The following is a 25504-nucleotide window of genomic DNA, read 5'->3' on the forward strand; positions in this document are numbered from 1 at the left end:
AACTGAGAGCCAATCTAATTGTAATTAAGTTGACCCGGGAGTGGGGACGCTGAAAATCTCAAACTTGCCGGTGGTTCTCGCTGGATTTGTGCCCACTGCCCACTGCCCACTGCCCGCAAGCGCGGACAGATCCTGATCCTCCTCATGCGGTACGGTACATATACAACATTCATTCGGCCAGGGGTCGACGACCCCGGCCGACGACATGGGCGGTGGAACAACAAGCATGAGTAGCTGAAAAGGCTTAAAGTACCTACTCCGTAGCCAGAACCTGAACCAACGACCGGAACTGCATGCGGAAGGGGGAAAAACAAGCAACGTCATGCGGATATGAGCATCCGTCACAGAGTCCGAGCAGGTGAGACGGCAGTTTGTTTCATCCCCACCGCTCAGGGCACATGGCGGTTTCCAGGAGGCCCGCCACCTTGCCTTTCCTGGCCCAGAACCCGAGTGGGCTGGCCACACCTCATCGTCGCCTGCAGTCCCGTGTTTGACCACGCCCGCTTGGGTTTAGATGATTCCGACTATCTCTTCGAATCACCATCGTCTCAGACGACAACGGAGCTTTTACCGTGCAATGCTACTTACCAATTCGTTCTTTGTCCATGAAATCCTGGTTGTCCCTAAATCCCCCCTACCCTTGGGACCTCGAGGTTAGCTCAAGCTCTAGCCGGTCTTATCGTGGCATCTAGGGTTCATCAGGGTCTTTATCCCTTAGATGCTTGAATTCGTGCCGGGAAGCATAAGCATGGCTCGTATAAACCCATAGCTTACATCTTAGACTACGGAGTACATGGTCTCTATGTCATGCTGGATAAGTCGAGTGTACCCCACCTTGGACGCCTCATGTATCATTGGCCACCGGACGTAGCACCTTTGCCGTGGCCGATTTGGTACTGTGGAATCTTGAACGCTCCTGGAGGTCGAGACTATTCGATCTATGCAGCAAATCGCAGCGCACGACTAGCCGCGCCTGACTTGCCTGTCCTGCCCGTCGGAGCACCGGAACAAAAAAGAAGGTGAGTACGGAGTACTTGCTTTGTACTGAGCGCAACGTACTATTTGGGCAAGAATGATGCAGTCAGTCCCCTCGCAAGATCCCCAATTCTTGGGCTTTCTCCATGCTGTGCTGCTGGTTCGATTGCATATTAACCCCAGCGCCGAACCGGCGGTTCAACCGAACCAGACTTGCGATCGACTTTTTGCACCAAGATAGGCACGAACGGCTGGAGAGGCGAATTCTTTGTCTTTCTGGAAGGTCCATTGTTTCCCCATTCTGGGTCTCAACCAGCGCCAATTCTAAGCCGTACCACAGGTGAACAAAGGACATTGCAAGCAAGCAATTGAACCTTACTGGACCGGAGGTTTGGCGCAGGGCTTGATCATCCACGGAATCACCCACCAATTTGACCTCCCGAACAGCCCAGACTTTTTTTTGTTCTGCGAGATAAAGTGGAGATTAGAAGCGCTGAGGGAGACACCAGAGAGGAGGATAATACGGTACGATTTATGGAGTAGAGCAAAAAGAAGACGGGAAAAAAAGAGAGAAAGAGAGCAAAGAGAGATCATCCCCCTCCCCAATAACGTTCCTGGTTGATTAGTCCACGGTGACTCGACTCTGTTGGTGTTGCCTCTTTTCCTTTGCTTCCTTCCTTCGGTCCCGTCCGTCGTCTGCCCTTTTCTTTCCTTCCTCCCCGGGCCTCCTCGTCTGCTTCTTCCTCTCTCCTCTTTCCCCTCTTTCTTCCCTCCTCCATTCCTCCTTGGGGGTTATTTGCCGTTCCTTTCTCGTACTCTGATTCTTACATCCTCGATCGGAGAATCCTGGATCCCCTTCCTTTCCTTTCCTTCCTTCCTTGCCTTCATACCTTGAAAGGCCTTTTAATTCTATTCTCTTCTGTGGCGCGTCCTGGTTGTCCGCCCGGACCTTCTCTGTACATCGCGGTGCTGCTGCAAACTCGTTGGCTCTGGCTCCCCCTTGAGTCGTGCAGTTCATCCTTCCCGAATATCCTATTCGCCATCCGACCAACTGCTTTCTTCCTTTCTGCTGTGCACGAATTACTCCGGAAGAAATACACCAAACCTATCGACAGGAAACGTCTCTATTGATTTGATCTTATTTCGGGATCTCAAGAGCGCTTCAGTCGTATCTGATAACGGACATTCCAGCAATCGATCTTCCATTCCTTCTTGGTCTCCGCCACCCCGCGATCATCCACTACCCATTCTCGGTCTATTCCGCACAAGGCGACTGGCGCTTTTGCAAACGAATTGAGTACCTGAAGAAAAGCCTCTAAAAATAGGAGACGACGCCCACAGCGAATTCCATATCCTCTTACCAAAAGAAGCGAACGACGCACAAACAAATAGGCCGACTGATCCACTTGGATAGATCGGCCCTTATCAGCACCGCTTGATCATCCATCTGTTGTTCGTATAGATCCCGAGCACCACCACCATGTCGACTCTCACCAGGGCATTCACGAAGCGCAGCAAGCGCCCTGAGGTTTCCGCGCCGATGCCTTACCGTGAGGGACATTCCAAGTTCAGTGCAGGCACTATTAATCGAGGCAAGATCTCTGCGCCCGTCGAGTTATTGTCGACCACGAACATGCTGGCCTACAATGCTCCGGACCTTCATTCTGCGTCCTCATCTTCAACATCCTCGATTCAGTGGCCCGATGATTCAGATGTCTCATTTACACAGCGAAGCTTTGGATCGCCTGTCACAACCCCGGGCGAGTCCCCCGTTGATGCCGATCCCGCTCCTCTACCCACTTACTTTCCCAAGCGCTCAGCGACTGTCAGCAGCCACACCACTCCTCGTTCGTCAACATCCACCGCGTCTTCAGCGGAGGCACCTTTGGTACCCAAACGCGCCCTGTCTCACACGAAGCGCTCGCATCAAGAGCTAGCCCGCAAACGATCTGTATCTCGACTGTCGCCTCCTCCTTTGAACTCGACACGCAGCACCTCTGCTGCTCGTCAAGGTTCTGAGGCTTATCACATGGAGCCTCACCCTTTCAGCAAAGAACTTGAGCAGGTGAACGAGGTCGTCGAGGAGTTCGGTGGTACGCGCGTGCTCGATGAGGAAGAACTGATCTTGCGAGACAAAGGGCTGAGGAAGTTCACTGTTGATGAGTATCTGGTGGAGATTGAAGACCTCTATGGGAGCGTGTTCGATGATCGGCTTGGACCAATTGCCTCTGGCACCTGGTTTTAAGCAGTTGGCGCTCCTTTCCATTCCTTCACGTTTTCTGATGGCCACTGTCCAGTGAGATGGCATTTTCTTCTGGGTACTGGATTATCCCTTTCTTTTAATCAGGTGCTAACCTGTGTCATGACCCACTCATATTCACTCTTTTAATGTCTTGTCATTTAATTGCCCTTTTGAACCTTCATCCGCTATATACCACGGGAGGATTGTGATTGTCTGTGTCCCATGTTTGTTTCTCCTTGGACTGTGTGTGTATTGTGGCTGCCATGTGATAACATTGCATATCTGTTTGATAGAGATGTCAATTTGTGCTACCGAATGCGACCATGGTTTCTATCTCTGTCTCTGCTTATTTTCGGCAATAGTAGTTTGCTTCCAGCTAGTGAAGATTTGCCATTCCCAATGCGATAGATTCTCAGAGTATGTGCAGAAAGCGTCGAGAGGTCGATCAGATTGAGGCAGAAAGTGGAGCGAAGAGACAGATTCCAACCGGAAACATACATATGCCCCAAGTAGGCAAAGCCTCAGGCGCGAGGGTCACGCGCTAGTCACGGGGTTCCGGCCTCAGGCTCCACATCCGCCCCACACCCAAAAAAATTCATGCTGTGTCTTCTACGTCTTCTCCGCCTTGCGTTCAAGTTCCTAATCTTCCCTCTCCTCTTCCAGCCGTTCTCCTCTCTGTTGAAGTCTACCTGTGCCCGCCTTCCACGTTCTCCCCTTTCCCTGGCGTGTGTGTGTGTCTTTCAATGGATGGACCAAGGTGCTTATTTCCTTGATCATTTACTGTGTCCATCCCCTGTAGCAACATCCGAGGTTCACTGAACGACTTGCCTCAGCCGTGTCGTGCGCATCGCGTTATCATCCACCATCTGACCTGTCGACAGCTCTCCTCTGTCATCTCCCCCACGCTGAGCAGGCCCCTCTTTCATTCGTCCTGAATGGAATCCGGTTGCTGTTACAATTCCCTTGCATCCATCCTTCCATAGAAATATCAGTTCGGTCATGGTCGGATCCATTGCCACCGCCTCGCGCAGGCCGTTGACAAACCCTTCTAAGATGCTAGCCAAAGCGTCCCCCGTGCCCATTTTGAAAACACCCAAACGAGAAAACTCAGTGATCGGCATAAAGCGCAGGATGGAGGACGACGATCTCTCTCTGTCACCGTCTTCATCGCTGAACTCCGAGACCGAATTCAACCCCAGTCCTCGCAAGCGAGCTAGGGTCAAGTTTGAACCAGAGGTGGAAATGCGCGAACTTCCATACTATGAGAGAGCGCCCGAGCGGGAGTCGAAACCAGAAAAGAGTGCCTCGGTCGTACGAGAGGAGGTGCGTCGGGCCATCCAACGGCATGTCTCTGGCACCGACAGTGAGGCGTATGACCGGATCAAGGAGCTCTTCTCGGTGGACCCTCGGCGCCCGGACGAGGACCACCTTCTATCTGATGTACCTACACCCACATCCTTGAGATATCATCTGATGGGTCTTTCGTCAAACGTTGCCGCGCTAGATCGCAGTTGCAACGGACTAGTCCAGGCTGTGCTGAATAGTGTGTGGCTCGGTCGCGACGAGTCCTATATCAAGCTGTATATACGCTTCCTTGGTAATCTTTCTGCCGCCCAGGGCATTTATCTGGGACCAGTGCTCAAGATGCTGGTTAATTACATGGGCGAGCTTCCCAAGGACACTGGCAAGGTGCCGGGCTACGTCCCCGTGCCGGCCTCGGAGATCTACATGCGGGTCCATATGGCCCTGCGCTATGTCATGCAGTTGATCCCGTCTGGCAGTGGATCGCTATCCCCAATCTTGTCCATGCATTTCCCTTTCGATACGGATTCTGCCAAGGCCAATATTGCCTACACGAGCAACCTGCTCAAGATCAGCAGCTATACACCGGAGCTGCAAGCAGATATTCTAGCTCTGATCACAGAGAAGGTCGTCAAGATTGACGTTCAGATCCAGGTGGATCTGGAAGAAATCGAAGACGAAGTAGGCGAAGACGTTTTGCGCGGCGTCTCGCCAGAGGCTATCATGGCCGACGACGAGGAGGACGATGACGATGACGACGCTTCCGTCCTGAGCGATGAGTCTGTAGACGACGACTCTCAGCGTATCAAAACCGTTCGCGACAACATCCTGAAGCTGGACGGCATGATCGATTTGTTATTCGAATACTATGCGCCGGCGTTCGCATCCGGCTCCTTTCAGGATAAGGAGAACGCCCTCGAGCTCTTGTTGAGCCACTTTCAAACCATTATTCTTCCCAACCATCGCTCCCGCCACACTCAGTTCCTCCTTTTTCACTACTCCCAAACATCTCCCGAACTCGCGGAACGCTTCGCTTCCACCTGTATTCACACTATGACCAACCGGAGACAGCCGGCCATCTTGCGGCAATCGGCTGTCGCCTACCTGGCTAGTCTTGTCGCACGTGGCGCCCATATCTCTGGCGAGATGGCGCGAGATGTGTTCGACCTGCTAGGTGCGGAATTGACCAGCTTCCGTAACGAATTTGAGGACACGTGCCGGGGACCCGACCCCCGTCGATATGGTCTCTTCTACTCGATATCCCAGGCATTGCTCTATATTTTCTGTTTCCGCTGGCGGGACCTGACCACGGCGGCAATCGAAGGTGACACGCCAGAGCAAGTAGAAGAACTGGAACCTGAAGACATCCTCTTCCCGCCCTCGGTGAAGGAGGTGCTTCGTCAAACTATCTACTCAAAGCTCAACCCGCTCAAAGTGTGCTCGCCCGCTATCGTGACACAGTTCGCCCGGATGTCTCAACACTTCAACCTGATGTATGTGTACAGCATTCTGGAGACAAACAAGCGCGTTCGGATTTCGACCTATCGCAGTTTGTCTGCATTGGCGGACCCGCGCTTTCACCAGGTGGAGCGAGAGATCCGCGCGGGAGATGACGTCGGTTATCAAGCGGACTCTTACTTCCCCTTCGATCCATACCAGCTCCCTCGCAGTCGCCGTTGGTTGGAGGGTGACTATGTCGAGTGGCGGGGCATCCCGGGGTTGGATAATGAAGAGGACGACGAGGACGACAGTGAGGCAGATGACGAAGAGGATGTGTCCGACGACGACTTGAGCGTTGGGACCGAGACTGATGACGATATGTAATGGATGAACCAAAAAGTGTTTTCTGGTGAAGGACCAAAAGAAAGGCAAAAGCGCTGATTCCGTGTTTCTTGTGCTTGGCGAGCCCAATACCCTTTTTTCTCTCTTAGATCTTTTCGTTCCCATTTTGGTTTTCTTTTGTTTCACTCTTCCGTTCTAGCCAGCTGCTGTCTCGAACTGATTTCATTTGATGCATGGGGTTACATGACCATGTCGGCTATGTGCTTTGCCGATTTTCTTCTGTCCTGTTTTGGGGGGTGATGAGGCCGAATATGTCATGTGAGAATGATTTTGGTATAACCTTGTTCATCTAGATGGCCAATCAGATGATCATTTTCTCAACCAACCAGATGTCTTCCCCAATTGTTCTTCGAATCTTATATTGCCACTGTATAAACAATGGATATCGAACCGCTTGCAGGATAGCGCTACTGTACACCTCATCCTAGGTTGTATAGCCCTTTTTGTAAAAACTGATTACAAATTGCCCGGTTAGCTCAATGGCTAGAGCGTCCGACTTTTAATCGGAAGGTTGCGAGTTCGACCCTCGCATCGGGCGATTTTTTTCTTCTTTGCCAAGATTTTCTTGCTTGCTTGCACTACGGGGTATGTTGTAATGTAAGTAAGTAAGGATTCGCGAAAGACATCTCACGGCGAGAGATCTTGGTATGACAATGAGGAAGAACAAGCATGCTCTACCGAGGGAAGAGAGTCGTCTGAGTGGGTGGGAGGTGGGGAAAGAAAAAGAAAAAGAGAGAGAAAGAGGAACGGAACAGAAAGGTTAGCTTGAATGATTGTGCTTGTACTGCTCTGTTTGTGTGTGGGGGAAGAGAAGGGGGGAGGGGGTCATTCAACAAAATTGCCATCCTCTGACAGCCTATCTAGTCGGTTTTCTTATGCCATAGTCGAGACCCAATGACAAGTAGTTCCACGCCATTTCTTGCGGCTCCTTCTACACTATCTCCACCCCAGATTCAATGTAGCGAAGGTCCATGGGGTTTTTTTTTTCTTTTAGCTGGGCCGGAATGGGTCACTCAATAATGCCTGGGTGAGAGCCTGGCCGGACTGCAGTCCAGCTTGTGTTTGCAACATGTCTGTCCTATTCATACCATAAGCATTATTCAGCTTCAGTAAATTTCCCCATGGTGATACACATCTTGAACTTTTGAGATACGAGATAGGCAACAAAAAGAAAAGAATGAAGAAAGAGAGAGAGAGTGTGTGTGTGTGTGTAAGAGGTCCGGCGAAAGGGTATTCTATGCCCCAACGCGCCCACCAGTCAGTGCATGGGTGCGCAGTTCAAAGACATGATGGTAGGATATATTACTCACTATATGATCAGTATGTCAACCAACGCCCCGTTGGCACAATTGGTCAGCGCGTGAGACTTTTAATCTCAAGGTTGTGAGTTCGAGCCTCACACGGGGCGCAAGTTTCCTTTTTGGCCTTGGTGTGCCTGTGTGTCCTTTTGCCACTACTGGTCTAAGTTCACCATATAAGGTCTATTGGGCGGCGATTTCTCCAACCAGGCCCGGTTGGCACAATTGGTCAGCGCGTGAGACTTTTATGGCATCTCCCGTTTTCGGGAGTCATAATAGTGATCTCAAGGTTACGAGTTCGAGCCTCGTATCGGGCGGGGTTATCCTTTTTTCTTTTTTTTCGTGGTCTTCTTTGGATTGGGTTCTTGGGCTTTGTCTAATGTCTTCAGGAATAAATTGGTGTGGTGATGTGCGGAATTTTTATTTACTGCGTCTACTGCCATCGATCGCAATGGGCTGTGGTGTTTGTTGGATGTCCATGGGCTTGATTCACATGACTATTCTAGTATGTACCCTAGCCCTGTCGCGGATATATTCTTCACTCTTTACTTCCGCGCCGTGGTTTCGACTCGGCAAAATCCAGGGGTTGGAAAGTGTCACTCGCCATGGAGTCGATTTTTCCCTTCGACGTAAACTAAGTATCAATCAATCACAGCTCTTCCCTGAGCATGGACTTTGCCAGGCACGCAATGTCATGACGATAGCCTATGTACGTCTTGTATGTGTTCAACAACCCCAAAATTGAAGCACAAGGTAATAAGTAGAAAAATGGCTGCGCAGATATGATGGATGATAGCCCAGGAAAGTTGCAACGAGCTTCATACACCATAGAGATATACATTCCCCTGACCATCGACGATGGCCCTTTCAACTTTACATGATGATCAATGGGTGACCCGCCGGTGCGCCGTAGTGAGCGTTGCATGGCCGTCAAGTAGCGATGATGATGCGAGGTAGATTGATGGATCCCGTAGAGGTATGGGATGGCCATGGGGGCGATTATAAATGGCCTCTGGGTGCTCCGCATAGTCAAGAGCCATGCTTCGTGGGTGTAGTCACGAGAGTCACGGCCCTGAAGAGGTCTGTCTTGTCCACGAAAGCAAGGATATTTACCCCAAGCCCAACTCTCGAAGCAGAACAACTTGGTTCGATATCCGCGTTAGATACCTCGCAGTTGTACTGTCGACCATAGGCCCTATAGTGTCTACAAATCCGTTTCTCACGCGGGCAAGCTGATGGAGGCCGCGGTAGTAGCCAACCGTGTCAGACTGAAATTCCGAGCTGGCCCTGCACAGCTTCTTCCACCGAAGCCTTATAGACCGTAGGTTGAATAGGATGGTTAAGCATGCGTTGTGCGTTTGATTGTCCCTGTCTCCCCGGTATGTTCTGTTTCATCTCTTTCAACGGCCACGGTTCTAGACTGAGTGGTAGGTGGTATACAGCCATGCTTTCACGTAGTATATATTCGGGGTTGAGTTCGAGATGGAGATTGATGATAGAGGTCAGATAGCGGACATTTGGCTCGATTTATCGAGTGTTGCAATGACGTGTGAGGTGTGACTCTGAATGTCAAAGAACAAGCAGACCGCAAGCCAGACCGTGACTTTTCAAAAAAAGGGGCTCCCCCTTAACCTCCGCTTTGTAAATCGAGACTGGTTGAGGTGTTTCACTGTCTCTCAAAGCACTGCCCCTGAGTGTTGTCTCTCCACGAGTTAAATAGTCCAGTCAACCAGAGTTCTCGGGTCTTGGCCAATGTCTGCGCATGCGATAGCACCAAGTCAGGGTTTTAAAATGAAAGCTTCTTGGGGTGGAGATGCTGGAACAGAGAACCGTAATGCCGTGACGAGAAATCTGGTGACTCATGGCTTTTGCCATTGCACCACACCCCCCAAACTAGATGTAGTTGCTGTTTCGCTCTTCGTTTTGAGGGATGTTAGATACCAGGGAAAATAGACAGGTGAAAAGAAGGCGATTGGAGTAATAGAAACCAAAGGCATAGACACTTGAGCCCGGCAGGAGAAGGAAGAGAGAAGAAGGGGAGGAAGGTAGAAAGGTAGAGTGGGAAAGAGATAGAAGTGTAGTAGGTAGTGTGCACTTGAGCTGCCCGGTTGTTTTTGAAAACAAAGCTGGCTCGTCACCTGACGCTGATGTCCCTGGATCAATCTTTCTGACTGTGGACTGGGCCGTTGATATATTTGTCCTCTGCCTCGACGTCCACCACCATGGATGAGGTGGAAGGAGGTGAAGACGAGAGCGTGGAACCTGGGGGAAAGAATGGCTTGGGGGGAGTAATTCGCGGCTAGTCATGTAGACGTCGACTGTCTGAAGTCTTCTGGGTACTAAGACATTATAGGGGAGGTAGACCGGCATGAGCATTCATGGTGATCAGCCTGCGGGCAAATTAGAGTTTATAAATACAAGATACGGGACTATTTTCCGCCCGTTCTAATTCCTCCCGTAAAGAAATCACTTGTATGCAAGACTGTAGATGATGCCTGCACACCACCGAGCAACATCAAACTGCGCAAAGCAGCGCGCATACATATGTACACATAAAGATATCCATCCAGTTGTGACGCCGGTGCCAACCATCGCAAGACTCAGATGTTCCCCCACCCAAATAACCCGCTTTAAGAATAGATAATCCCGCTCATCGCTAGAAAGAAAACAATAATAGGTCTTGCACTCGGTTGTTGTGTATGTGGATGCGTGCAAGTATACGGATACAGCCCATCTTCTTTTGGGTTGCTCTACTCTTCGTCCGTTCTTTACGATTCAAAAATACGCTTCATAGCGGCACAAGCCTCCTGATAGAGGATATCCACACTGACCTGATCCCGGAACGGATTGGGTGACTTGTCCCACCCGTGCTGAACCTTCTCGATCATCATGGCGCGCACGTGCTTCTGGATCTTCTGCAAGCGGCGCACGAACTCCTGACCCTCCTTAAGCAGCATGTCCCATTCGCAGATGTAGAGGAAGATGTCGTGCGGCAACGCGTCGCCGAGGGTCTCGTCCGAGGCGCGCACGGGCGAGGCGTAGGGCGAGCGGCGGTCGGCGTGGTCGGGGAGGTAGGATTCATCGAAGAGGTCGGTGAAGAAGGCCGGGAGGGTCTTGCTGGGCATGAGGCTCATGGCGCGGCGGTGGTCGCGGGACTCCTCGAAGTCGAGGATGGGGTACCAGCAGAAGAGGGCGACGATGTTGAGCTCATTGGAAGGGGATTGGACGAGATGCTGGGAGGAGTCGGTGTGGATCACATGCGACAGCGTGGAGTTGTTGGAGTTCTGTTGGCTCAGCAGGCCCCGGAGACGGAGCGGGACGGTCACCGCTAAATTGCCGCCAGCCGAGAAGCCGCTGAGGGCGATTCGGGAGACATCTAGACTCAGCTCCGTAGCGTGGGCGGCGAGATACTGCAGTGCGCGCACCCCGTCGTCCACGGCCGCGGGAAACGGATGTTCGGGGGCGCGGCGATAGCCCACGCTGACAACGACGGCGCCGACTTCCGACAAGATGCATTGCGCCCAGCGGCTGTCGTCGGTGGCGTGGCCGAGGGTGAACCCGCCGCCGTGGAAGTTGACGACGACCGGAAGTCGGCGGCCTTCTTTTTTGGCGACCTGATAGTCCTTTGGGCAGTAGAAATGAAGATGGATCCGCGCGGAACGCGAGTCGGATTCAGAGGAGGGAAAGGAACGGCGAAAGGTTGGGCGAGAGGGACGTGGGGGAAGGACATCGTGGATGAACATGCCAATGCGCATAAGGAACCGCCAGAAGATGGCCTGGACATACAACCACCAGCGGGACGAGTGAGCCATGATTAATTGATTGGGCAGGTGACAATTCAAGCACGCACGGGAAGAATAAGGTTATGTTATGGAGAAGAGGATGGATCCAGTATACCCCCAGCGAGAAACTGGCTGAGAGGCAGAGAGTGACGAAGCAAGAGATAAAGAGAATGGAGGATGTGGTGAGACGGGAAGGATGGAATGGTGATCAGTTGATGCCAAGCATGGGGCGTCTAATGCAGGAATGGCAGCGGGGGGGGGGGGGTGCAGTAAGTATACGAATACGGAAGTAGATAGACAGACAAGCATCGAGAGGTGAAGTAATAATGCGATGAAGATGGAACCAAAAGGCCAAAGAGCAAAAGGGGACAATTGACCACGAGGAAGAAACCCAAGTCTTGGATCACATCATAGTTGCTAATGATTTCCGGTTTTGACAAGGGGAATTGTCGTTGCTTAGGGCTGAAAGAATGATCCAAAAGAGAGAAAAAGGAAAGAAATCGCCGTTCCGACACTCTTTCATCATTCCCACATGACATCATTGCCGGTCTTCCGGCCTCGGTCTCTGCGATCCCCAGCAACCTTTCCCACGCAACGGAGTCAATATTGATCTTCCATTTCGTGGCTTGTGCTCCCTTTTTCTTTTCTTGTCTTTAGCTTATTTTCTTTTCTGCTACACTACGTATTGTATAGTAGCTTTCTTGCTTGTTTGCTTGAATCCTGATCCACCCGTGGTTCTCCTCGAATTGACTGACTTACTTGAGGATTAATAAACCTAGTAAGCATCTGGACCCTGGTTGGGCCCGATTTCTTCCCTCGTATTAAAACGCTCACTGCATCCTGCCCTCCCCCTCCCCCTCCTCTCTCTCTCGGTTGCCCAGCCCCTCCTTCTGCTTAATTCTCTAGTCTTATCAATTACCTTATTTTCCCTCTCTCACTTTCCCCTCCTCCTCCTCCTCCTCCTGTCCGTCTTACTTCCTCTTCTCACCACCATTCTCATAATACTAATACCACCCCCTCCTCCTCTCCCATCTGGGAGAACTATCCCTCAAAATGTCGATCAAACGTGCTCTCTCCAAGATTAAAACGTCCAGAACGTCCACCGGAGAGGATGGTCACAGTAGCCCCTCCGTGTCCCTCTCCCCGCGTCGCACCATCTTCAGCAACATCCTGCGCGATCGCGACTATGTTTCGTCCTCCGATGATGTATCGGACGACTCCTCTGCCACGGGGGGAATGAGCAAAAACCAACAGAAGCGCCTGGCCCGGAAACAGCGCAAGGAGAGTTCGCGCCTCAGTGAGGAACGTCATTCAGAGGATTCGGACATGCGTCATAAGGAGGAGATTGCTACTGCCGCCCGCGAAGAGACCGCCGAGATGAAGGCTCGATATGGCGAACTACCCCTCATGCAGTCCCGAACCCGTACTCATGAGCTACGTACTAATTTCACGGACATTTCTGCCTCTCTGGTTGGCCAGGAAGTCTATTTCACGGCCCGTCTGCACATCATCCGTCGCATGAGCGCCAAGTTGGTCTTCTTGGTCTTCCGCCAGCAATTGTTCACCTTCCAGGGCGTCCTGCATGATGAACCAGGCGTGGTTTCCCTAGCAATGGTTCATTGGGCCGAACATCTTCGCTTGGGCAGCATTGTTCGGGTTCGGGGCGTTGTTCAGGCCCCTCAGGTCCCCGTCTTGGGCTGCACCATTCATGATGTTGAAGTTGCTATCAAGGAGCTGCATCTCGTTGTCCGTCGCGAGGAGCCTGTTCCCTTCAGTGTCTACGAGGCTGAAATTCAGACTGCCGAGGAAGAACGTGTGGAGGGGCGACACAGCCGCATTCCCGATAGAACCCGTCTCGTTAACCGTCTGCTTGACTTGCGTACCCCCACCTCTCAATCCATTTTCCGAATCCAGTCCGCCATCGGAAACCTCTTCCGTACCGCCCTCGACGAACAGAACTTCATTGAGATCCACACCCCCAAGTTGCAAGGTTCCGCCACGGAGTCTGGCGCCAGTGTCTTTCATGTTCAATACTTCGGTCGGGATGCTTTCCTGGCTCAGAGTCCGCAATTGGCTAAGCAAATGGCCATCGCGGCCGACTTTGGTCGAGTCTATGAGATCGGTGCTGTCTTCCGTGCGGAGAACTCGAACACTCACCGCCACCTGACTGAATACACGGGCTTGGACATTGAGATGGCTATTGAGGAGCACTACCATGAGATGCTCGAGGTGTTGGACTCGGTCATCAAGAACATTTTGGAAGGTGTCTACCGCCGCTTCCGGCGCGAAGTTGACACCATCAAGCACCAATTCCCGTCCGAAGATGTCGTCTGGCTGGAGAAAACCCCGATTCTCCGATTCTCTGACGGCATCAAGATGCTGAACGACTCGGGCTGGCGGGATGAAGACGGTAACCCATTGCCTGAGGACGAGGATCTGAGCACCCGCGATGAGATTCGCCTGGGCGAGCTCGTGAAGGAGAAGTACGGCACTGATTACTACATCCTCGACAAATTCCCCGTCAATGCTCGTCCTTTCTACACCATGCCTGATCCTGAGGACAGCCGGTTCACCAACTCCTTCGATATCTTCATTCGTGGCCAGGAAATCGTCTCCGGTGGTCAGCGTATCCACGACCCACACATGCTGGAGGAGAACATGAAGCGCGTGGGCATTCAACCAGACACTATGGAGGAATATATGGAAGGTTTCCGCTGGGGAGCTCCCCCTCATGCGGGTGCTGGCGTTGGTCTTGAGCGCCTGCTGATGCTATTGCTGAAACTGGGCAACATCCGCTTGGCTTCCCTCTTCCATCGTGATCCCCGTAGCTTCCCCGCGAAGCCTCCTGTGATGCAATTGCGTCATCCCGAGTCGTCTACCATTGAACCTCCGTGGGTGCGCGACAAGAAGGGCAACGTGGCGGAAAACGAAAGCGAGCTGCAACCCATCGAGCACCTCATCGCCAACTACGGTGACGCTACCTCCACTTCCTGGGGTGACGAACGTTTCAAGATCTGGCGTGACATGAGTACCGGAGCCGCCATTGCCTATGTCGTAAGCACGAGCAACTATGTGGTCATTCCTGGAAATCCCCTCTGTGACACCCGGCAATACCGTCAAGTGATCATTCAATTTCTCCAGTGGCTACGGCGCGAGACCAAGTACAAGCCTGTCTGGCTGCTATGCTCAGCTGAGGTTGAAGACGTGCTTGGTGAGCGTCTCGGCTGGCGCACTCTGTCCTGCATTGCCGAGGAGCGTGTTAATCCCTCGCGCAATATGGCTGCCACGGATGGCGAGATTGCCCGCAAGATTCGGCGTGCAGAGAACGAAGAAGTCAAGGTGGTGGCGCTCAAGAACGGAGAAATGGTGTCGGATGAGGTGCGCGAGAAGATCGACCAGCGCATTCAGGACTGGCTGAGCAACCGCAAGGGCACCCAGGTGCACCTGTCGGAGATTCGTCCATGGCGTGATCCTGAGCACCGCTGGTATTTCTATGCTGTCGACAAGTCGGGCACTATCTGCGCCTTTGTGGCACTGGCCACCCTGGCGCCTGTGCACGGCATGCAGATCAAGTATAGCTTTGATTTTCCGGGCGCGCCCAATGGAGTTATCGAGTATATTGTCACCCAGGCGATCCAGACGGCGGCTGCTGCCGGTGTCAAGTCTCTGACTTTCGGTGCTGGCGCTATGTCCACGCTGACGCCCGGACACAACTTGAAGGGCCCCAAAATCAAGATGTTGCAGCACACCTACGACACGATCGCCAAGCAATTCGGCTTGGTCCGCAAGAGCGAGTTCCGAGCCAAGCTGGGTGCCGAGGACGATCCGCTCTACATCGCCTATCCCCCGCATGGCATGGGCACCAAGGGTATGCGGGCCGTGCTTCATTTCTTTGAAGATTAGAGTTCTTCTAGAGAAAAGCTATCTTTACTACAAGGTACAAGCAAATGTGCCGATTAGAGGATGCTTTTGCTTTGCTTTGCTGCCTTCGAAGATGGTTTGTCAGTTATGGGTTGTTGTTGCTGCTGCCTTTTCACTATTCCCCCTCCTGTTTTGGTACTTGATTGCTCGACCTACCTCCCCGATGCCATGTTCCGTTCCAATTTAGTTGATGACACATAATTGTGTTGTGATGATAGACGCTCACATACTATGATTGAATGATCTTCATGTTATTATGTTTGCCTAGTGCTTGCTGTGTATATGCTGCCCATGACCATGAATGTGATTCCACGCCTTTTCCCAATACTCATTCAATCAAGTTATACATTTTCCAAGTCACAGAGTCGACGCTATATCGTACCGAGTCATAATCAATATATTTACACATAAGATAAATCGGGCTATGCATTAGATCGGAGGTGAGAGATCACTGTATCTTCTTTGCCTCCCTCTCACCACCAATCTCTCCTTCCTGCTCCTGCTCCTGCTCCTCCAAAGCAATCGAGTCCACGACTCGCCCCAGCTCCGCAACCACCCAACGGCCCACGAAGACCGCTACCCCAGCCACCACCACCACCCACCCGGCGGTCGGCACCAAGCTTCGCGGGAATACATTGCCCAGATACGGATCCAGGATCACATCCACCACGACGGGGGCCACGCTCTGCATGAGCTCTGGATCGGTGGAGTAGTAGTCCGCCGCGGCGCGGACCCGCAGGAACAGCACCGAATCCGAGACCGGGGCCGTATCCTCGACGGGACTGCCGGCCGTGAATCGCGAATGTTTGAAGATACCACCGTGCCTCCCCCCCTTGGGGTTGGTAGACTTTTTCTTCTTTTGGCTGTAGCGGACCTGCTTGTCGAGATCGGAGAGGAGGGCGAGGTCATTGTCGTCCAGGTGTTGCTGGTGGGCGAGCCGGGCGGTGGAGTAGGTGGTTATCGCGCCTAGGAGGTCTGGGGTTTCGAGGGCGTGCGGGAGGGTGTAGGTTGTTAGGTGGAAGGAGGTTGGTTGCTGTTTTTATGGGGGGGGGGAAGGGAAGAAGGAGTTAGTCGCGTTGTTTGTGGGATGTTTGCTTTTGGTTTGGAGGTGGAAATAGACGTACAGTGGCCAGCCAGCATATGCGTACTTCATAGCGTTTCCCGGGGATCAGATGCTCGAGGAAGAACCATGAGTCGGTGCCGGCGGAGTCGGGGCCGGGGAAGGAGGCATTGAGTTTTGTGCGGTGGTGGAAATACGAGGGGGACAGGCGTGGGAGGCCTAGGTCGTCGATGGGAGGCGTGAGAGTGGGAATTAGGGAGGGGGAGGGGCCGAGAAAGATGGTTTTTTCGACGTTGGCGGTCGTGAGGCCGGTGTAGAGGAGGAGGGTGGTGAGGAGAAGGATGAGGGGGTGGTGCATTGTGGTGTTGGCGTTATGGTGATTTCTTTGATTTTCCTTTCTTTATATGTGCAGCATTATGGAGCTGAGAAGGGTGATGAGACTGGATTAGTCTATAGTAGGTCAGTTTCTGGTAGAGGGCAGAAAAAGCCCAGTGGAGGTGCATGCATACAAACAGAGCTACTGCTTCTGGAGCTGCGCGGTAGCTTTAATTGATGGATAGGCTTGATGTGTGTTGATCGAGCGATTGTGGGACATGCAGAATGTGGGATATTAAGATATTAATGTAGAGCCCATGTATTTCTGGGCGAAAGGCGAAAAGATGTGCTCTTCGCTAATGGACTTCAAGAAGCCCATTGGCGATCCTCGTCATCGCGAACCCTCCAGTTCGATGATGCTGGGATCGACCACTGGCAATGCCGTCACATCATCACGTGATAAGAATTGGGCGCTGACTCAGCCAACTGACCGCTAAGTGGTCACGGGAGGACAGCGGCCAATCAACAGCTCCCAATGGCAAGTACGCGACCCAACGGACGGAAGAACCACGCCGACTGTGTTGGGTTGACAGCGCATTCAAAGACCACAACAAATCGAGTCGACCGATCAACCTGGCTGTCTCTTTGGGCAATCAATCCTCTTCGACCATAATTCAGCATTCGTGATAGTGAGTCCTCTTTCCCCAGGGTTAGCTAGTTCGTTCCTCCCCTTCCCCCCCCTCATCCCTTAAACTCCTTCTCCCCTTTCCCTCTCCTCCTTTCCTAAATTCCCCCCCCCACAAACTTGTATTTTCCACCCTCTTGCCTCTGGTGGTGTGGCCCTTTTAGGTGCTGACTCTCGAACCCCTGAAACATCCGTACAGATCGTCGTCCTTGGGTATTTTAATTTTTCCCTCTGTCCACATTCCACACCCACCTTTCTTATCCCTCCTCCCGCCATCTGAAACCCTTCAATTCAACTCGACAAAATGAGAGAAGTTATTAGTTTGAACGGTATGTGCCCTCTTGCCATTTCACCCGCTCCCCCGCCCTTCATCTCGTTTGGGGGATCTGCCTGGCGTGTTTGACTAATGTTTTGGTTCTCCCCTCACAGTCGGTCAGGCTGGTTGCCAGATCGCCAACTCCTGCTGGGAGGTATGCTATACACACGAAGAGATTGACCCCTCTTCTTCTCTTCCCTCGTCGACCCTGATGGAAACTCCTCAACAAAGACACATTGGGTGTTCAGAAGCCCAAAAGGCAAAAGGACAGCTGGACTGACTGTATTGACCATTTAGTTGTACTGCCTTGAGCACGGTATCCAGGTACGTGAAGATGATCAAAGACACGTCGAAAACGATCAGATTTCGCGTGATCCCATCACCTCTCGAGATGAACTTCACTGACAAGCTGCTGTTTTTGCCACTAGGCCGATGGTTACCTGACCGAGGAGCGCAAGCAGGCTGAGCCCGACCACGGCTTCAGCACTTTCTTCTCCGAGACTGGTACGCTTTCTGATCTAACCCTGATATCTTGCCCCTCGTGTGCACTAACAGGTTGGGGCTATCAGGTCAGGGCAAGTATGTGCCTCGCACCATCTACGCCGATCTCGAGCCCAATGTCGTCGACGAGGTCCGCACTGGTACCTACCGCAGTCTCTTCCACCCCGAGAACATGATCACCGGCAAGGAGGATGCTTCCAACAACTACGCCCGTGGTCACTACACCGTCGGTAAGGAGATGATCGACCAGGTCCTCGACAAGGTCCGCCGCGTGGCCGACAACTGTGCCGGTCTCCAGGGTTTCCTGGTCTTCCACTCCTTCGGTGGTGGTACCGGTTCCGGTTTCGGTGCTCTCCTCATGGAGCGCCTGTCCGTTGACTACGGCAAGAAGTCCAAGCTCGAGTTCTGCGTGTACCCTGCTCCCCAGAACGCCACCTCGGTTGTTGAGCCCTACAACTCCATCCTTACCACCCACACCACCCTCGAGCACTCCGACTGCAGCTTCATGGTCGACAACGAGGCTATCTACGATATCTGCCGCCGTAACCTCGGCATTGAGCGCCCCAGCTACGAGAACCTCAACCGCCTGATCGCCCAGGTTGTCTCCTCCATCACCGCCTCCCTGCGTTTTGATGGTTCCCTCAACGTCGACCTGAACGAGTTCCAGACCAACCTGGTCCCCTACCCTCGTATCCACTTCCCTCTCGTCGCCTACGCCCCTGTCATCTCTGTTGACAAGGCTTCCCACGAGTCCAACTCGGTCAACGAGATCACCATGTCTTGCTTCGAGCCCAACAACCAGATGGTCAAGTGTGACCCCCGCAACGGCAAGTACATGGCCACCTGCTTGCTCTACCGTGGTGATGTTGTGCCCAAGGAGACCCACGCCGCTGTTGCTACTCTCAAGACCAAGCGCACCATCCAGTTCGTCGACTGGTGCCCTACTGGTTTCAAGATTGGTATCTGCTACCAGCCTCCCCAGCAGGTCCCCAACGGCGACCTCGCTCCCCTCAAGCGCGCTGTGTAAGTTGAATCCTGCCCCTGTCTCCGAATTGCACGTTGCTGACTGTTCCTTTCCCTTTAGCTGCATGCTGTCCAACACCACCGCCATCTCCGAGGCCTGGTCCGCTCTCGACCACAAGTTCGACCTCATGTACTCCAAGCGTGCCTTCGTCCACTGGTACGTTGGTGAGGGTATGGAGGAGGGTGAGTTCTCCGAGGCCCGTGAGGACCTCGCTGCCCTCGAGCGTGATTACGAGGAGGTTGCCAGCGACTCTCTGGAGGAGGAGGTTGAGGCTGAGTACTAAGTCTGACGACACTTTCCTCGGCCGGAGCCCCGAGGATGGTCCGACGGGGCAGTCTGCTTGGATGCCAGGGCTGGCCCTGATTGTTTCCGCGGTGATCCGCTGGGGACAGACTTTGGCCCGGGGAAGACCCGACGAGCGGCGGGACTCTGGCTGTGCGTACAGATACAATAGGAGAGACGAGATTGGCTTAGTACAGACTATGTTTTCTTTTGTCTGATATATTTTTAATATCCCTGAAGCAGCGATGAAATTTACCCGCTCGTTCCCGTGCAAGCCAGCAAGATTGTAATATAACGTTCGCCTCGTTCTAAAACAAAGGTCCATGGTTGTGAACTGCAGTTGACAAGGGGTTCTTTCTCATGATTCTCCGCATGAAGTTCTTGAAGGTGTAGTTCGGAACCTGTGCTGGCATTACAACTCGTAGGATGATTCTCTGGGGTTTTTCGAGGCCATAATGTTATTGTAGTCAGTGCTTGTTCGTACACTTTGGGATACTTTGGAGAATGGGAGACAGTAGAAGGGCTGGTGTTGAAAGTTAGTAGCGACCTAGGCAAGGACTGACGTCGGAGAGGGCTGCCGACTGACCGCCCGCCTGCACGGGCCAACCTACCGCCCAGCGGCAATTCTTCTTCCCCTCCCCTCCCTCCTTCTGCCTCCAACTCTCGCCTGTCAGCTTTCCAGGTACATACAATGCAGTAGCAGTACGACGTAGTACGTAGTTGAAGGTAATTACGCAGCTTGCGACAAACCTCCCTCTTTCCTCCCTCCGACCCCTCCGCTACCTCTCCTCCTTCTCCCCTCGTGTCTCTTGTCTCATCCTCACCCTAAGACTTTATTTAATTTCTGCTCAGTATTCCCCTGTGTTACAACCTGGGGTATCGCCATTGCTTCCACCCCTTTTAGCTCGAGCTGCTACCGCCTTAGCCATCCAGGCGGGCCCCCGTCGGTAGTCCCTCTCCCAGCTAACTTGACCACCTCCTCTTCACTGTCTCTCACTTTTTTTGTGCCAACCCACCCCCTCCGTTTATTTCCCCCCCCTCCCTCTTGTGGCGCATAGTGTTGGAATATCTCAGAAAGGAGGTTCGCTCCTCCTGAGCTATACCCATCATGGCTGACAACGGTGAGTTGAGTTGCTTCTTCCCCCGTCATAATGACGGGCCAGCTGCCCTCCCCCGGAGCTCTCAGGAGATGACGGCCCAACCCGGTCGGCATGACCCTAATGTTGCAGCGGAACTGACGGGTCACCAGCAGCACGACACCCCAATCTCAATCTGACCCCCGAGGAAAAGCGCGTCTTCTACCAGCTCTTTCAGGCCGCTGATACCACTAACCTGGGCGTCATCACTGGCGAGGTTGCCGTGCCTTTCTTCGAAAAGACCCAATTGGCTCCGGAAACCCTCGGCTTGGTATGTCGATGCCTATTGTCGCCTGCCCTGCCCGCAACTGCCCTTCGCTAATGCAGACCTCCCTTCGAACTATAGATATGGCAGATCGCGGATAAGGAGAACAGGGGTCTATTGACCCCTTCCGGGTTTGGCGTCGTTCTCCGCTTGATCGGACACGCTCAAGCGGGTCGCGCACCGACAGAGGAACTGGCTTACCAACGTGAGTGCTCTCGGAAGCGCCCTGCGCACTTCGTTCGACCTATGCGGACGTTGATCTATCAACCAGTACTGACGGAATTCATACTCTTCTAGCCGGTCCCCTGCCGCAATTCGATGGCATCTCCGTTGATGCCGCCGCCCCTGGCCCACCTACTCCGCGCGAGGCAGGCACCACCAGCCCTACCCCCGCAGCAGGCGGCCCTATTCGTGTCCCTCCGTTGAACCCCGAGGACGTGAACAAATTCCTATCGCTGTTCGATAAATCAGATGTTGCTAAGACCGGCGTCCTTTCAGGTACGGATAACTTCCCCCTTTCCGTTCGAGACAGGGCTCGATGGGCTCGGACATGTTTGGCTCATACAACGGCGCAATCTACAGGGGAGACAGCTAAGCAGATCTTCGAGCGTGCACGGTTGCCGAACGAAATCCTCGGCCGCATCTGGAACCTAGCAGATGTAAGGCAACAGGGCGTGCTTGATGCGACGGAGTTCGTCATTGCAATGCATCTTCTCACTTCGTACAAATCAGGCGCAATGAGGGGAATCCCGCAAACTTTGCCTCCGGGCCTGTATGATGCAGCTTCGCGAAGAGGATCGGTTCGTTCATCGGTTGGCTCACGTCAGGGCTTGGATGTTCCCCCTGTCCCTGCTATTCCAAAACAGTTCACTGGGCCGCAGCGGACCCAGAGCCCGATCAATCGGCCCTTCGGATCGCCTCTGGCTCCTCAGTCTACTGGCGGGGATTGGCTGGTTTCGCCCCAAGAAAAAGCAATGTTTGACAATATCTTTGCGACTGTCGACACCGCCAAGGTAGGATCTGTAAGCGGTGACCAGGCCGTTGCGTTCTTCATGGGGGCACAACTGCCAGAGGAGACCCTTGCCCAAATCTGGGATCTTGCAGATATCGATGCCGATGGACGTTTGACGAAGGATGAGTTTGCCGTGGCCATGTATCTGGTTCGGCAGCAGCGGACTGGAAAGAACCCATTGCCACAGACCCTGCCCCCGGCTCTGATTCCTCCCAGCATGCGTCGCCCTGGGTCTGCTCACATCGCTCCACCAGTTGCTGCTCCCGCACCAGTTCCTGCACCAGCTCCCGCCCCTGCTCCTAAGTCGGCGGCGGATGACTTGTTTGGTCTGGACGCTTTCACAGCACCTGCACCTCCTATTGCTCCTTCTCAAGTGCCGCAGTCCACGGGCGGTTCGAACGCGGCTTTCCAGACACCGAGCTCTCCCGGATCCCGAACTTCCCCACCAACAGCTTCGTCAACGTTCAAGCCGTTTGTGCCCACGTCCACGTTTGGCCAAAGCTTGCAGCCACAGATGACTGGTGCCTCTGCTGGTGCATCGCCAACTATCCGGTCACCACCGCCGCCTGCCGATGACCTGTTGGGCGACAATGATCCCGAGGAGTCCAAAAAGTTGACACAGGAGACTACAGAGCTCGCCAACCTGTCTAACCAGATTGGTTCTCTCGCCAATGAGATGCAGAATGTCCAGTCGAAGCGAACTTCGGCCGAGCGTGACCTGTCCCAGACCTCCCAACAGAAGCGTGACTTTGAAACTCGCCTTGCGCAGGCTAGGACAATGTATGAGCAGGAGGTCAAGAACTTCAAAGCTCTTGAGGAGCGGTTGAATGCCTCGAGAGCCGAAACAAACAAATTGCAACAGGAGTATGCTCTTCTAGAGGGCAGCCGGCAGGATCTGCAAAATCAATACAATCAGGTGTCGACTGCCCTGGCTGCTGACCAGCAAGAGAATGCAAACTTGAAGGAGAAGATCCGTGAAGCCAACGCTGCGGTTGCTCAGCTTAAGCCTGCCCTAGACAAGGCACGCTCGAGTGCCCGTCAGCAGAAAGGTCTTGTAGCGATCAACAAGAAGCAGCTTGCAACTGTGGAAGGCGAGAGAGATAAAATCAAGGAGGAGATTGACACTCTTTCACAGGAGCAGTCCAGAGAACCCGAGGAGGCTGCTGCCGTCGCAAGCGAGGCTGCTGCTGTTACAAGCCCTGCTGAATCTACAGCAAGCCAGAACACCAACCCGTTCTTCAAGCGCACGGCCACTGGCTCCAGCGACAATAACGCACTATCACCCCAGATCTCGAATGATCAGCAGCGTGCGTTTGACAGCCTCTTTGGCACCTCCTTCGTGTCTCCTGCTACAGCTGCCACTCCTCCCCCGCCCGTCTCTTTCAAGGCCGAGTCGCAGCCGACCTCGGGAATTCCGACCCCTTCAGTGTCTCCACCCCCTTCTGTTGGTGCTACTGCTGCGTTCGAGCCACCTGCGCTTTCGCAATCAAGGCAACTCACACCAAACGTGCTGCCATTCGGCGAAGATCACTCGGTTACCTCTTCCACCCGAGTCTCGCCTCCTGGTAGCAGGTTTGGTGGTCCAGACACGGCTAGTGAAGTAGCGGCTTCCACCCCAACAGAGCAAGTCAAGGCCGTGGCTTCGCCTTTTGACGAGTTTGACGAGCCGAAGGAACGCTTCCCTGAAGTGCCTGATGTCGCTGATCATACTCCCGCGAGTGGCGATTCAGCCACGTCTGCCGAGAATCCTACAGAAAAGAAGGATCTTAGCTTCGATGAGCTATTTGGCGGGCCAGCTCATAAACGATCTCAGTCTCAGAACAAGAATGATTTCGAGGAGGCTTTTGCTGCTATGAAGAATGGTCCCGGGCCAAGCAAGCCCAATGGTGCAGCACCTATTGCTCAATCTGAATTCCCTCCAATCCGTGAACTCGATGACGGGGACGAAAGCTCAGACAGCGAAGCGCCCTTGGGTTTTGAGGATGATTTCGCCCCCGCCTTCCCCCCTCAGAGCCAGGTAGGAGGAGAACCTAAACCTGATATTCTTGAAACACCTCAACCAGCAGCTTTCCCTTCGCCGGGCGCCGCCGCCACTCCCAGTGAACCTCCTGATGCGGAGGCTCAGCGCAGCCCCCCGAACTACGAAGAGACGGTAGGAAAGCAAGAGCCAGGAAGTATACCTCCCGAGTTCAACGGACTATTGCCGAGCCGTGAGGACCCGACAACTGCTGCCGATGCACCTCACTCAGTGGAGACAAGCACGGGCGCCCCGATCGTCGGGGGAGAGCCCCAGCGCGATCACCATGAGGAAACCAAGGTCGCCCCTCAAGAAGCCAAGCCCAATGCTCCCGATTTCGAGGCTGCATTTGCAGGACTTGACCTGGCTCCCGCCAAGGAGGCAGAGGATGACGATGACGACTTTGAGACCGTGGAGAACAAGAATGACATGGACTTCGATTTCTCCTTCGATAACCCGGCCCAGAAGACGTCACAGAATGTTGCAGCCTCCTCTTCAGAATTCTTCGATTTCAACAAGGATGCCACCGCCTCATCTCCGGGCTTTGCCGCGTCTGACCCTGACGCGAATTCCCAGGCGCAGACGCACAACTGGGAAGAGCTCTTTGCTCCTCTTGACAATGCCAATGCATCAGCAAGCGGGGCCAACGGTTCCAGCACCGCGAATGATTCTGCCCAAGCAAACAAGCCACCAGGATGGGCTCTTCAGACCGGCACCGAGGATGACCAGATCCTCCAACGCCTGACCAACATGGGCTTCCCCCGTGAAGAATCTCTCGCTGCTCTCGAACAGTTCGACTATAATATTGACAAGGTATGTCGTGATTGCCTATTGCGAAGTAGCTTCCACCCACGAGTGCTAATCACACCTTTGTTACACAGGCCGTCGATCACCTGACCTCCAAAGCTTAACGCTCTCTCAACATTTCCAGAAATGATGGAACCCTCCAAGTGCACATAGTCTCGACTCTCTCTTGTCCTTAGCCGTCCATTCGCTCCACACGTCAATTTTCCTTATCTCTCTGTCACGTCATCATAACTTTCCACATTTTCCTCATCCTCTTTTCCTTATCTTTCATGTCTCTACGTCTTGCCCCCCTTTTCACCCTGCATACTTGCTGCTATGTATCTGTACATCGTCTTTCTTTCTCGGTGGCATTTTCCCTCTCCGACCAACCTGTTTCCTCACGACTTACCCTATTATCTACCATTACTATCATTGTCACCGTGTAATCTAGGAATACCTATTTGCTTCTCGATTTCATCAGTACGTAGATTGACAACCTAGCGCTCAGCATGGTAGACTTATGTTGAATGGATAGGATTCGATTGAGGTCAGGATTGTGTGCATCGATCATAATTCTTCATGAATGTTTCATTATTGGGAGACACCATGCTTTAACTCCACCTATGATGTACAACAGAAAGAACGTATGCGTCAAAGACATGGGTTTTGAAAGACATGGGTTTTGTACAAACACAGCAGGTCATTCAGGGTGTGTGCTCATGATGTCACATCGACCCTGAGCT

General features: G+C 53.1%; 8 protein-coding genes and 3 non-coding genes across 11 annotated transcripts; 8 read left to right on the forward strand and 3 right to left on the reverse strand.

Moving 5' to 3' along the window:
• Positions 1 to 1435: 1435 nt before the first annotated feature.
• BO82DRAFT_204034 (uncharacterized protein) lies at positions 1436 to 2224 on the reverse strand. The gene has a single exon (XM_025630631.1). The coding sequence runs from the start codon at positions 1991 to 1993 to the stop codon at positions 1598 to 1600; it is 396 nt and encodes a 131-aa protein (XP_025486741.1). The 5' UTR covers positions 1994 to 2224; the 3' UTR covers positions 1436 to 1597.
• On the forward strand, positions 2225 to 3373 carry BO82DRAFT_204030 (uncharacterized protein). Its single transcript, XM_025630630.1, has one exon. It carries the CDS (start codon positions 2456 to 2458, stop codon positions 3218 to 3220), a length of 765 nt encoding a protein of 254 aa, XP_025486742.1. The 5' UTR covers positions 2225 to 2455; the 3' UTR covers positions 3221 to 3373.
• A 481-nt stretch (positions 3374 to 3854) lies between these two features.
• BO82DRAFT_359070 (rDNA-binding RNA polymerase I transcriptional factor) lies at positions 3855 to 6728 on the forward strand. Its single transcript, XM_025636472.1, has one exon. The coding sequence runs from the start codon at positions 4217 to 4219 to the stop codon at positions 6341 to 6343; it is 2127 nt and encodes a 708-aa protein (XP_025486743.1). The 5' UTR covers positions 3855 to 4216; the 3' UTR covers positions 6344 to 6728.
• A 98-nt stretch (positions 6729 to 6826) lies between these two features.
• On the forward strand, positions 6827 to 6899 carry BO82DRAFT_t307. Its single transcript has one exon. It is a non-coding gene; the product is annotated as a tRNA-Lys (tRNA).
• Positions 6900 to 7695: 796 nt separating this feature from the next.
• On the forward strand, positions 7696 to 7769 carry BO82DRAFT_t308. The gene has a single exon. It is a non-coding gene; the product is annotated as a tRNA-Lys (tRNA).
• Positions 7770 to 7869: 100 nt separating this feature from the next.
• On the forward strand, positions 7870 to 7976 carry BO82DRAFT_t309. The gene has a single exon. It is a non-coding gene; the product is annotated as a tRNA-Lys (tRNA).
• Positions 7977 to 10049: 2073 nt separating this feature from the next.
• Positions 10050 to 11694, reverse strand: BO82DRAFT_359071 (alpha/beta hydrolase). Its single transcript, XM_025636473.1, has one exon. The coding sequence runs from the start codon at positions 11469 to 11471 to the stop codon at positions 10428 to 10430; it is 1044 nt and encodes a 347-aa protein (XP_025486744.1). The 5' UTR covers positions 11472 to 11694; the 3' UTR covers positions 10050 to 10427.
• An 800-nt stretch (positions 11695 to 12494) lies between these two features.
• erdS (aspartyl-tRNA synthetase, cytoplasmic) lies at positions 12495 to 15344 on the forward strand (the record flags this gene model as incomplete). The annotated part of the gene is made up of 1 exon (XM_025639607.1): positions 12495 to 15344. One exon carries the CDS (start codon positions 12495 to 12497, stop codon positions 15342 to 15344), a length of 2850 nt encoding a protein of 949 aa, XP_025486745.1.
• A 233-nt stretch (positions 15345 to 15577) lies between these two features.
• BO82DRAFT_204149 (uncharacterized protein) lies at positions 15578 to 16951 on the reverse strand. Its single transcript, XM_025630632.1, has 3 exons — positions 16932 to 16951; positions 16487 to 16862; positions 15578 to 16395 (listed from the first exon to the last, which is right to left on the reverse strand). The coding sequence occupies exons 2-3, from the start codon at positions 16778 to 16780 to the stop codon at positions 15811 to 15813; spliced, it is 879 nt and encodes a 292-aa protein (XP_025486746.1). The 5' UTR covers positions 16781 to 16862; positions 16932 to 16951; the 3' UTR covers positions 15578 to 15810.
• Positions 16952 to 17361: 410 nt separating this feature from the next.
• On the forward strand, positions 17362 to 19916 carry BO82DRAFT_359073 (tubulin alpha chain). The gene is made up of 6 exons (XM_025636474.1): positions 17362 to 17751; positions 17852 to 17892; positions 18036 to 18062; positions 18167 to 18242; positions 18308 to 19262; positions 19324 to 19916. Exons 1-6 carry the CDS (start codon positions 17727 to 17729, stop codon positions 19544 to 19546), a joined length of 1347 nt encoding a protein of 448 aa, XP_025486747.1. The 5' UTR covers positions 17362 to 17726; the 3' UTR covers positions 19547 to 19916.
• A 389-nt stretch (positions 19917 to 20305) lies between these two features.
• BO82DRAFT_346938 (EF hand domain protein) lies at positions 20306 to 25237 on the forward strand. The gene is made up of 5 exons (XM_025633772.1): positions 20306 to 20666; positions 20795 to 20952; positions 21028 to 21151; positions 21244 to 24788; positions 24857 to 25237. The coding sequence occupies exons 1-5, from the start codon at positions 20654 to 20656 to the stop codon at positions 24884 to 24886; spliced, it is 3870 nt and encodes a 1289-aa protein (XP_025486748.1). The 5' UTR covers positions 20306 to 20653; the 3' UTR covers positions 24887 to 25237.
• The last annotated feature ends 267 nt before the right edge of the window (positions 25238 to 25504 follow it).

This window comes from Aspergillus uvarum, assembly GCF_003184745.1.
Source record: "Aspergillus uvarum CBS 121591 unplaced genomic scaffold BO82scaffold_83, whole genome shotgun sequence".
Lineage (NCBI taxonomy): Eukaryota > Fungi > Ascomycota > Eurotiomycetes > Eurotiales > Aspergillaceae > Aspergillus > Aspergillus uvarum.

Bases quoted from the DNA above. Each gene is read 5' to 3' on its own strand.
- BO82DRAFT_204030 (XM_025630630.1), top strand. From the start codon at position 2,456: ATGTCGACTCTCACCAGGGCATTCACGAAGCGCAGCAAGCGCCCTGAG.
- BO82DRAFT_359073 (XM_025636474.1), top strand. From the start codon at position 17,727: ATGAGAGAAGTTATTAGTTTGAACG. The intron at 18,243-18,307 runs GTACGCTTTCTG...TGGGGCTATCAG, and splicing joins CACTTTCTTCTCCGAGACTG to GTCAGGGCAAGTATGTGCCT. The intron at 19,263-19,323 runs GTAAGTTGAATC...CTTTCCCTTTAG, and splicing joins GCTCCCCTCAAGCGCGCTGT to CTGCATGCTGTCCAACACCA.
- BO82DRAFT_359070 (XM_025636472.1), top strand. From the start codon at position 4,217: ATGGTCGGATCCATTGCCACCGCCTCGCGCAGGCCGTTGACAAACCCT.
- BO82DRAFT_359071 (XM_025636473.1), bottom strand. From the start codon at position 11,471: ATGGCTCACTCGTCCCGCTGGTGGTTGTATGTCCAGGCCATCTTCTGG.
- BO82DRAFT_204034 (XM_025630631.1), bottom strand. From the start codon at position 1,993: ATGAACTGCACGACTCAAGGGGGAGCCAGAGCCAACGAGTTTGCAGCA.
- BO82DRAFT_204149 (XM_025630632.1), bottom strand. From the start codon at position 16,780: ATGCACCACCCCCTCATCCTTCTCCTCACCACCCTCCTCCTCTACACC. The intron at 16,396-16,486 runs GTACGTCTATTT...CCATAAAAACAG, and splicing joins GCATATGCTGGCTGGCCACT to CAACCAACCTCCTTCCACCT.
- BO82DRAFT_346938 (XM_025633772.1), top strand. The intron at 20,953-21,027 runs GTATGTCGATGC...TTCGAACTATAG, and splicing joins CTCCGGAAACCCTCGGCTTG to ATATGGCAGATCGCGGATAA. The intron at 21,152-21,243 runs GTGAGTGCTCTC...ATACTCTTCTAG, and splicing joins AGAGGAACTGGCTTACCAAC to CCGGTCCCCTGCCGCAATTC.